Source organism: Pogona vitticeps, chromosome 1 (assembly GCF_051106095.1).
Source record: "Pogona vitticeps strain Pit_001003342236 chromosome 1, PviZW2.1, whole genome shotgun sequence".
NCBI lineage: Eukaryota > Metazoa > Chordata > Lepidosauria > Squamata > Agamidae > Pogona > Pogona vitticeps.
The window spans coordinates 64,774,753-64,786,446 of record NC_135783.1 but is presented as its reverse complement, the minus strand read 5'-3'; the positions used below and the strand labels follow the sequence as shown (position 1 = coordinate 64,786,446).

The 11,694-nt window shown below is 45.5% G+C and overlaps 1 protein-coding gene across 3 annotated transcripts in view; it reads right to left on the bottom strand.

The window, feature by feature from the left end:
• Positions 1-11,694, bottom strand: part of RPS6KA2 (ribosomal protein S6 kinase A2) — a 279,999-nt gene that overhangs the window by 22,893 nt on the left and 245,412 nt on the right. For all 3 annotated transcript variants that reach the window (XM_072994259.2, XM_072994268.2, XM_020808570.3), the window contains 2 exons: positions 11,045-11,175; positions 10,046-10,171 (listed from right to left, as the gene is read on the bottom strand). In XM_072994259.2, coding sequence (XP_072850360.2) covers positions 10,046-10,171; positions 11,045-11,175 — 257 coding nt within the window. The remainder of the gene's footprint in view (positions 1-10,045; positions 10,172-11,044; positions 11,176-11,694) is intronic.

The following is an 11,694-nucleotide window of genomic DNA, read 5'->3' as shown; positions in this document are numbered from 1 at the left end:
TGATAATATGGAGTTTATTGAGGAGGAATTCTCCACGTCATGAGGTGAAGAGCTTGTAGATCTGGACGGTACGTTTTCCCTTGATTCTGGGTCAGAAGATGAGGAACAGACGGGGGGGGGCTCAGGGAGCCTGATGACAATGTCAGCAGCGTTGTGAACCACAGCTGTCTGGGTCAGTATGGGGCTAAGAGGATCACGGTGGCATTGTCATGTCATATCTTCACTATTATGCGCAGTAGGAGAGGTATTGGAGGGAACATGTACATGAAGCAGCCGTTCCAGGGCACCATGAGGGTGTCTCCTAGAGAGTTTACCCCTAGTCCAGCCGTGAAAGATAGATGGCACACTAGCTGTTCACCTCAGTAGCAAGGGCATCTATGGCAGGAAAAAAATCTCTTGCAGATTCTGATATGTGCAATGGTCCAGAGATCACTCGTGTATTTGGTATGTTCGCCTGCTCAGATGGTCCGCCCATGTGTAGTCCTAGGCAGAGATGTGCACAGCAGACAGAAAGATGTGGAATTCTAGACACCACTCCCAAAACTGAACAGTCAGGTACAGTAGAGGAAGAGAATGGGTGCCTCCCTGTTTGTTGATGTAGTACATGCTGTCGCATTATCCGTAGTAACTTGGACAACCATGCCTAGGTTGAGAGGTAGGAGCGCCCGAAATGCTTTGAAGATGGCCAGCAATTCCAGATTTTTAAAAAGGAGAAAGCTTTACTTCACTGACCAGGTGTCGTAGATATGAAGACTGGTACAGTGGGCTCCCCATCCGACCAGACTGGAGTCTGTCATGATTCTCGAGGTAGGTAGGAGCGGAGCAAACAGTCGTCCCAGGGACAAGTCTTCTGGGTTGATTACCAGCGGCATTGGTGTGCAAGCTCACGAGTAATCTGGAGGCGTATGTAGGGCGTATCTGTCATGGGGTTAAACAGGGCAGATGCCAGGCCTGTAGGGACTGCAACTTGAGCCTCGCGGGCTTTATGACAGATGTGGTGGAAATCATGAGTCCCCGAAGATTTTGGGCCTGATGGGCTGTGATCCAAGACAACGGAGGGGAGCGACATATCAGGGAACAAATTTTGACCGTGCCATTCTGGGAAAGGAAAAGCTCTTGCCGGCCAAGAGTCCAATACGGCCCCTATGTGAATACTTGAGGCGCCGTCAAGAGCTGAATGGCAAGGCGCTAAACTCTAATATGGGCCTTCCTAGAGAGAACGGAGGTATTCACAATGAATACTTCTGATGGAGATGTGGAAGCAGGCGTCACTCAAGTCTATCAAAGTAAACCAATCTCCTTGTCGAATTAGTGGAAGGATATGTTCCAAGGTCACCATGCAAAAACGGCACTGGTTGATGAAGAAAAATCAGGTCCTTTAGGTCTAAAATGGGGCGTAGTGATCTGCCCCCACTTGGAGTGGCGGGAGATATGTCTGATTTTCCAAAAAGGATCTTTACCTCATCTCATAAGGTGGTAGAAGAGTGAGTGTAAATCACCCGCTGAGGCGGTGTATCCCAAAACTTTATGGTGTACCCACAGGTGATGATGGAAAGAGCCCAGGCATCCGAGGTGATGTGGGTCCATGCAGAAAGAAGGGAGCAAGCATACTGAACATGTGACACAGAATCGAGCGATGGTAAGCGGGAGGGAGTCACAGAGTCTGTTGGATTTTTTGTCAGACTTCCTATAGGAATGGTGGGGATGGTCGCGATGATTGGATTGTGGTATTGAGCCAACTGTTGAGGGAGATATCTTCGTTGAGAAGTATAAGGTCTGTATACACTATAAGAGTACTGATGCATTGATGGGAATTTTTGAGATCTATAATAAGGCTGAACGTTGTACGACCATGCTGTTTTCCTCATTCTATGAAGGCTGTCCAGGATGCTGTTGATCTAGGGATCAAATAACCTAGAGCCATCAAAGAGCAAGTCCCCTATTCCAAATCTGACATAATTAGAAATGTTGGCTGACCTAAGCCAATCGTGTCTTTGCAAGGTTACTCCGGTCATGAGTTGTTTGAGGTGGCCTCAATAATGTGACGCGCTATCACACTCTTTTGCTGAGTGAGGGACATGGCGTTTTAATGGAGAGCAAGCCCTTTCAGTTTAAGTTCTGCTGGGGCTGCCTGAAGAGAGGGTAGTGCATGGTTAGAGAGGTTGATATGGTAGGCGCCCATAGCTGCCATGTAGACGAGCTTTCTAACCTCCTCGCTGCTCGGTGTGGTAGTAGATCTCGAGCGTGATCTGGCTTGTGTGGCGTCCAAAATCACATAAGGAGGAGGATGCCTAGTCAAAAATCTGTATTGGTACTGTTACATACAGCACTGATGTTACCTGTCTGTCATGGGTTGGAGGGAAAGTTCCATCCTATGGGGAGTGGAAGGCGGGACATCAGGAGGAGGGGCTGTACTGTATATATATGTGGAGCTTGTGTGGAGAAGAAGAAGAAGCTGGAGGAGAGCTGAGAGAAGAAGCTGGTGTGGGAGTCTATGTGTCAGACAGGGTACTACTGTGTGTCAGTCAGTACCAACCTGATAGGTTCAGGTGTCTGTATGGTTAGCCAGAACTGATAGGTTCAGGGTCTGTGCTTTATTTAAAGGTGTTCTGTGTGAACCAAACTGGTGTATGTATGATTGAGACTAAGCCACGTTACTGTATCTTATTCACTTGATCAGTTTATTTTCCCTGTGTGTGATTTAAATAAACCTTATTCCTTTATTTGTTAAAAATCCATTCCTGGTCTGTGTGACTCCTTACAGGGAATGGTTGGTGGCAGCTTAGTGAAACTGTGGTATATCCCAGTAGGTCTGGGGATCCCACATTGATTGGTGTCCAGCGTGTGGGATACGACTGGTCCAGTTGTCCAGTGGTCCAGCAAAGCCTTGGCAAGTGTGCCCAGAGCAAGGGGGGTCTAGTCAGGGACAATCTGAGAGCGCGTAGGTAATCTTCTAGGCTTACCTCACGGGGAGGTAGGCTAGTGGAAGAACGTGTGACCTCAGATTGGTGGGACTAGATTAGGGAGCTCTGAGGCAACCTGTTTTGGCGGGAAAAAGCTGAGGCAAAGCTGAGTGAAGTAGCAGTGATTTAGCTTGTCTGCTGAGAGGCCTAGCAGAGGGGGGTAGACTCTGGCTGGCAACAGTTGCAAGTTAGTGCTGAAGAACAGCAGCAATCTATAGAAGGCTGGTTCTGAGGCAAAAGAGAAAAAAAAAGTGGTCGCTTTATTTTGAGGCTTGACTTTTGAAAGCAGCCTGTTCTGGGGGGGGGGGGATTATGCCCTTGACTCGAAGCCAGATGGCAGAAATGGGTGAAGCGAGGGAACCCCAGGTAGACCAAGGTTCTGAGAAGGAATTTGGCTCAGTGCAGGATGAGAACACGGGAGAACAGACCTCAGAACTCAGAAGAATGCTCCTAGCCCAACAGCATGAATATAGAATGAGACAATTGGAAAGGGAGGCCAGAGAAAGAGCTGAAATCAGTCAGGCAGAGGCAGATGCCAGGAAAAGGGAAATAGCCATGAGGATGAAAGGGATGGAACTGAAACACCAAATTAGAATGGTACAATTAGAAATGGATTTCCTAAATAAGTTTATTAACAATTTATCAGTTGAAGAAATTGCGGAAAGAGAAAAGTATGAGGCTCAGGCCAGACAAAGTGAGCAAGATCTTGAAAAATATAATCAGCAAAAAGACATTAAATTAAAAGAAATCAGAGATAAGACTGAAGAAAAAGTAAAAGAGATAAAAGCTAGGGCTGAGGAAGAAATTTTACAGATCAGGGCTGAGTTTGAGGCTAAGCAAAAGGAGCTGGATTTGAGAATAAAAGAGAAGAAATTGCAGCTAGAAAAGAAACCAAAAGAAGGCACACAGGTTAAGGCACAACATCAAAACCTGAATTATTCTGAAGAAAACATGAGGGAAACATGGGACCCTAAGTACTCCAAAGGGTTAGTTCAGAGCCCGCCAAAAATGGGCGGCCATTTTGTTGATAAAACTTCTGGGCAGAGCCAGTCCAGACCTCAGATTTTGGAGGGAAAACCAAAACCAGATGAGAAAGACTCAAAATACAGCAGAAAATGTTATTTCTGTCAAGGAAAGGGCCATCTAATCTCAGAGTGTGAGAAATTAAAGCAGCTAAAAGGAAATGTGCCTCATGATTTGAGTGGAACCAAGCCAAAAGCTGTGTTCTGTGTCCAGACAGAGCAAAGCTCCTTGTCACTGAGGGAGCCTGTTACCATGGCTACTCAATCTGGAACAGTTACATCTGCTGATCAGGCTGGGGAAAATGGTCCTCTTGTGGAGGTCAAGCGCTGCTTACTAGTGAGGACAGATTCGCAGTTGTTTGAGACCGCAGGGGTGGACGTAGGAATACTTGACCATCAGTATAGGGGGCTAAGGGATACTTGTTCCCAGGTGACCCTGTGCCATCCAGACATTATTCCTAGGGAGTATGTAATCCCAAATGAGAGCATAAAGGTGGCAGGGATTGAGGGACAGGTGATCTCGCTGCCAGTAGCTGAGGTACCTGTGAACTTTCAAGGCTGGAGGGGAGTTTGGCGGCTAGCGATTTCATCGACTCTGCCAGCAGCCGTGCTTGTGGGAAATGACCTGGCTGAACATGTGAAACGGGTGCTAGTGATTACACGCTCACAAGCTACCACGGGGACAGTTCAGGGGGGTACTGATGAGCCCAAGACGGAAGCAGGGGGGAGTTCCGAAGCTGTGGTGGAAACTTTAACCACAGACAGCCGATTTGGCCAAGAGCAAAAGGCAGACGCCACTCTCCAAAAGTGTTTTGAACAGGTGACAGACGCCCAGCTAACACCTGAAACCCCAGTGAGATTTCGAGAGGAAAAGGGAATTTTATAGAGAGAGACCCTGAGGAATATCTCAAAAGGGGGAGAGTTGAGGAGTCAGCTGGTGGTACCTGAAAAGTATCGCCCCATGATCTTAAAAAGGGGGCACTCTGACATGTTTGCTGCGCACTTAGGGGTGAACAAAACACAACAGAGAATTACACAGAATTTTTACTGGCCTGAAATAGGGAAGCAGATCAAGGAGTTCTGTAAACAATGTGATGGGTGTCAGAGGCAGGGGAATAACCGTGACAGGACCAAAGCAAAGTTGTGCCCTTTGCCTGTGATTGACACTCCGTTCAAATGCATAGGGGTGGATATTGTGGGACCTTTGCCCAAGGCCACAAAGAGGGGGAACAGGTTCATTCTCACCATTGTGGACCATGCCACAAGGTACCCTGAAGCCATTCCCTTGACTAACATTGAAACTAACACAGTGGCAGATGCCTTGGTGGGGTATATGTCCAGGATGGGATTTGCCTCAGAAATAATCACAGATTTGGGCACATCGTTTACATCGAAGCTCATGAAACGGTTATGGCAAATCTGTGGAATTAAACACAAGGAAACCACTGCCTATCACCCTGAAAGTAATGGGTTAACGGAGAAGTTCAATGGGACTCTGATGCGCATGATTAGGGCTTACTTGGCAGAGAATCCAAACAATTGGGACCAGAAGCTGCAATCCCTTTTGTTTACTTATCGATCAGTGCCACAAGCCAGTACCGGGTTCAGTCCGTTTGAACTTTTGTTTGGGAGAAGGGTGAAAGGGCCACTCGATTTAATCAAACAAAATTGGGAGCAGATCACCCAGGATGACCCACAAGACGTTGTGACATATATAGACACCTTGATGAATGACCTAAAGAGAAACCTAGAGCTAGCAGCAGAGACCCTGCAAGCTCAAAAGGTCAGAAAGAAAGCTTGGGATGACCAGGAAGGCAGGGAGAGGCGCTTTAATCAAGGGGAGGGAGTGCTTTGGCCTAGGCCCTGTGAAGAGAACAAACTGCAGCTGGGTAGCCCAGAAATAAAAGACTTGGGTCACATGGTAGGGGGAGGAGTGATAAAACCCCTAGAGGCCAAGATAGAAGCAGTTCGTGATTGGCCTAGACCCAACACCAAGAAAAAAGTCAAATCCTTTCTTGGGTTGGTGGGCTACTACAGAAAGTTCATCCCGAGGTTTAGCGAGATTGCAGCTCCGCTGACCGATCTGACGAGGAAGAAGACTGATGACCGCATCCCGTGGACCAGCGGCTGTGAGGAGGCGTTCCAGAGGTTGAAGGAGGCCCTCATCAACTATCCAGTGCTGCGTGCTCCAGACTTCGACCGGGAGTTCATCATCTACACCGATGCGTCTAACAGCGGGGTAGGAGCAGTTCTTTGCCAGGAGGATGAAAATGGTGACCAGCATCCAGTGTCCTACCTGAGTAGGAAACTCCAGAAAGGTGAGAGACATTTGGCAACCGTGGACAAGGAGTGCCTGGCCATAGTCTACGCGATCCAGAAGGCCAAGCCTTACATCTGGGGAAGACCTTTTGTTCTGTGCACTGAACATTCACCACTGCAATGGTTAAAGACAATGAAAACCCACAATAGCAAACTTATGAGGTGGGCTTTAAACCTGCAGGACTATGACTTTGAAGTGAAGGTGGTCAGAGGGTCAGTGAACTGTGTTGCTGACGCCTTGTCAAGAAGACCTGAAGAATGAAGACGGCGAAGGAACATGGACTATGTATATATTTTGGTGACCAAAGGTTAAATGTACTTGTTTATTAAATATGCTTGGTTTGTATGAATAAAGGTAACTTGATGTATTGTAAATGGTATATGTTTAAATGCCTAATTGATATGGTTATCCTAGTGTAAGTATAAGTAAGTATGGTATTGTATGTTATTGTATAACTGTTTTTGTATGTTTTGGATCCAGGTTGTTTTTTGGAGAAAAGCACCTTAGCTTTCCCCCTACAAAACAACTTATAAAGAGGGGAGGTGTTACATACAGCACTGATTTTACCAGTCTGTCATGGGTTGGAGGGAAAGTTCCATCCTATGGGGAGTGGAAGGCGGGACATCAGGAGGAGGGGCTGTACTGTATATATATGTGGAGCTTGTGTGGAGAAGAAGAAGAAGCTGGAGGAGAGCTGAGAGAAGAAGCTGGTGTGGGAGTCTGTGTGTCAGACAGGGTACTACTGTGTGTCAGTCAGTACCAACCTGATAGGTTCAGGTGTCTGTATGGTTAGCCAGAACTGATAGGTTCAGGGTCTGTGCTTTATTTAAAGGTGTTCTGTGTGAACCAAACTGGTGTATGTATGATTGAGACTAAGCCACGTTACTGTATCTTATTCACTTGATCAGTTTATTTTCCCTGTGTGTGATTTAAATAAACCTTATTCCTTTATTTGTTAAAAATCCATTCCTGGTCTGTGTGACTCCTTACAGGGAATGGTTGGTGGCAGCTTAGTGAAACTGTGGTATATCCCAGTAGGTCTGGGGTTGTCACATTGATCATAGGTCTTGTACAGATTTTCTACATGCCTGGACATTTGAGGGACAGAGAAGGGCTTTTCCCAGGTCTATTGAAGTAAGCGGAATAAAGATGGGATAAGGGACAAGCACAGGGAAGGTGCTGATTCCTCATCAATATCTGCATAAACCTTATCAGACTCTGTTTGAAGTTGATGAACTGTTAAATCAAGAGCCTTATCGATCGTCTGTATCATGTTAGAACATGAATGAAATTTGGAAGTGAGGGATGGAAGAAAGCCATCACAAATATCAGAGTCTGACATATTCAGGTTAGGAGTGAGTGGTCTGGTGCCATGGAGTCAGAAGACTCAGAGTCAGAGTCATGGGAAGTAGAAGAAAGTGGAGCATCAGAAGTGAAAAGGGACTTCTGGCTTCTTTTTCAGTATCCTTCCTCATTATCATCAGTATTCAGTATCTTTCTTAAGAATACTTCCTCAGTACCAGGTGTGTCTTATGGGTATATATTGTTTTAACCTTCTGCTTGGTACCGTGGCACGGTACCAGCATGTTTTAACCTTCTGGTACCAGCATGTTTTAACCTTCTGGTACCAGCATGTTTTAGCCTTCTGCTTGGTACCGTGGCATGGTACCAGCATGTTTTAACCTCCCGGTACCAGCATGTTTTAGCCTTCCAGTATCAGCATGTTTTAGCCTTCTGCTTGGTACCGTGGCATGGTACCAGCGTGTTTTAACCTTCTGGTACCAGCATGTTTTAGCCTTCTGCTTGGTACCGTGGCATAGTACCAGCATGTTTTAACCTCCCGGTACCAGCATGTTTTAGCCTTTCCCTTGGTACCGTGACATGGTACCGGCATGTTTTAACCTCCTGGTGCCAGCATGTTTTAGCCTTCTGCTTGGTACCGTGGCATGGTACCAGCATGTTTTAACCTCCTGGTACCAGCATGTTTTAGCCTTCCGCTTGGTACCATGGCATGATACCAGCATGTTTTAACCTCCTGGTACCAGCATGTTTTAACCTGGTACCAGCAAGTTTTAGCCTTCTGCTTGGTACCATGGCATGGTACCAGCATGTTTTAACCTCCTGGTACCAGCATGTTTTAGCCTTCCGCTTGGTACCGTGGCATGGTACCAGCATCCTCTGCAGCGAGTGGCTCAGGTACCTTTGGGGTGGTATGAGCAGAGGGGTCACAATGCCTCTTGTTAGTCCTCCATCCTGGTCTTCATCGGTACCAGAGGTGCCTGAGTCTTATGAGAAGGCAGTACCAGGGAAGCTTCATGGTACCATCTCTTCTTGTGTCTTTTGGTATTAGGAGATGGAGAGTAGTCGGATTCAGAGGCACCATGGTATCGTTGTTTCTTGTATTTCCTGGTATCAGGAAAGTGGTGGAGTCTGTGGTACCGAGATTTTTCTCTGTAGTTCTTAGACCTATGCTTGCAAGTCTTAGGTCTTTCAAAGCCTTTGAGCCCCGAATGCCTTGGAGGCTCGTCCTCCTCAGTATCAGGCAGGTCAATAGTGCCTTTAAGCCTTCTTTCTCATGATAGTGCTGATGTCCAGGAAGCCTTGAGGCTCAGAGCCCAGTGGCGATCGCGTTGTCTGGAGGCGAGCCGGGGCTAGAAGGCACTGAGGAGGGGGTGGCTTAAATATCTGCAGAAATCTCAGCCGCAGCAGTCGGTCCCGCAAACAGCGGGGATGGGGCTTCCAATGCACATGAGGTGATCCAATGCTGTTGTGAGGAAGCCGATTTTTTTAAATCTTAGCAGTCTGATGCTTCTTTCTGTTAACAGTTTGAAGAGAGGGATTAGCTTAGGCTGTGGAGAGGAAGACGGCAGAAGGCTGTGTCAAGGAGGGAGGGTCCATGACTGGAGGTTGTAATGACTTCTCCCACAAAGAGACGCAAAAGCGCTGTCTCAATTTCAAGGCCTGCTTCATAAAACTTTTTAAAAGAATGCAGGATGTAGGCTGATGGGCTTCACCCAAGAAACAAAGGCACAAATGGTGTCCCTCAGAGGTAGGAATCTTCTTAAACAAAAGGGACACCTCTGAAAGACAATAGGTGCCATAAAAGGCGGGGGGGAAGGGGGGGAAACAAATGAAATGAAAGTCCTTCTTCTTTCTCTTACTTTTTTTTAAACAAAAGGAAAAACAAAAACTCTTATAAAAGGTGCTAAAAGAGAAAGAAAACCAACGATTGTTCTACTTGCGTTTACAGAATGAGAAGGAGCTCTAAGAAACCAGACCTCTTTCAGCAGCGGAAAAATAAGAACTGAGGTAACTGTTAGGGCGGGCGGACCATGAGGGCTTGGGGGGAGGAGCCAAAAAGGTTACTTTAAGCTCTAGAATATTCCGAGGCCTCTGCACAAGTGCAGACTTAACTCCTTAGTGTGTATTCACAGAGGCCACGAAGAAGCACCAACAGGGACACAGATCCCCTCCAGTTCCTAGCATAGGTCATCCACCAAGACAATCAAAGCTATCTCTGTCCCATAACCAGGTCAGAAGCCAGTTTGAAATTGATCTACATAATCTGTCTCACCCAGAAATTAGCAGTAAACTCAAAGAGTGCATACATCTGATGGAAATATTTTTGTTCTTTTTGCACCATGGATAGCCTTGCATGACTGTGTGGCAAGCCATTAAAATCCCAAAGCAATTGCTCTTGACAGATTATGAACAGTTGACAAGGCAGGGTGATTCCTTACCTTCACAGCAAATTCTGCTTCTGTGGCTTTGTGTACACACCTCTTGCATACAGAATATGAGCCAATGCCAATGTCCTCCTTGATTTCATATCCATCTGTAAAGTGAATATTGTTCCCATGTAACTGCTATAGAGGAAAAAAAAATAGTAATAAGAAGACAGGCCTCAAGGTAGCATCCATCAGAAGACCTTGTAGCACTGAAAATTAAAAGATGATTCTTCACATAGCTTCTGCTTATGAACCAGATGTTATGATTTTCAAAACCCATTAAACCTACAATTTAGTTGAAATCATTCCTGACAATACTCTGTGGAAATTACTTGGAAGTAAACATAAATGGGTTTAAACTGCAAATAGTTACAATATTTTGGAAGTAATACACATCAATATTAGTAAAAACAAAAATGCATTGTTATGTTGTGCTCATTTTTTCCTCTGCTGTTCAGAAAATGCTGGACATGTCCTAAACTCAGTTCATTCCTGGAAGACATTGCACTTAAGAATACAGGAAGCTGCCTTATATGAGATCAGACTATTATTCACCGTGCTCTGTATTGTCATTCTCTAAAGAATGATAGCAAGTCTTCATGGTTGCAGGTGAGAGTCTCTTTTTTCAACCTTATACGGGTATGCTTGAGAGTGAAAGAAGGTTTTGAATGCAACGTGTGTGCCCCCCCCACTGAGTTTATGCCTTTCCCCCAATACCAGCTTCTGTTATTAGCCATCATTGCTTTAGTAGCTCTTTCTTCCTGGACATTTTATATTGGCTCATCCTTTTTGCTGTCTATTTAGAGTGTATTAAGCTGTTCTTATGCATACATTCAAATGATATTATCTTCAGAAATTCAAATATTATAAAATGTCATAAACATCCAATCACCTACTTCTAAAAGAAATCACAGTTGAGTTAACACACTGAGTCCCAACAATACCTTGCAGTTTGAAGATAGTAGATGAACACAGCAGTAATATACCAAAGCCCATGAGAGACATCTTTACCTGGACGATTGGATGAATGGTCACTTTATGCAGCTCTTGCTGTGGAGGTTCCTGCACCAGGCTTGATGCAACAAAACTGAATCCTCTGAAGAGATTATGAGCATTTGCACTTGGAGGTACACCAGGGGAATCTGAACAGGAAGCGAGATACGAATCAATGAACAGGACAGGTTGAGATTCCAACAAAGCAAAACACTTCCTTCAGTAATGCTCACATTACTCAAATGCATTCTCTACCCAGTGTTGTTAAGAAACAGCTCCTACATGCCACCCATGCTCATTTCTGTATTATAACAAGCAAGCCTTTCTCAGTACAGTACACCTGTAGCCTAAACATAATGTTACAGTATGTCTGAATTTTCTGGAGCACCTACTCTTAATATGGTAGAAGGCAAGGCCATGTTGCATGGGATCAAGTGGTGCTTTGCTGTCTACAAAGCTGTTGAACGCCTTAACCCCTGCATGAAGAAGTGCAGAATTAAGATGACCTTTGCCTGAAAAAAAAGCTATTCCACTAGGGCTTTCTCCTAAGTAGGTACACACAAAATTGAACTGCATTGTAGTTGGTGAGGAAGCATCCAAAATAGTGAAAATGACACCTGGCTCTGTTTCATAAAGTCCTTAAGCCTTGCTCACTGCTAGAATGAGGC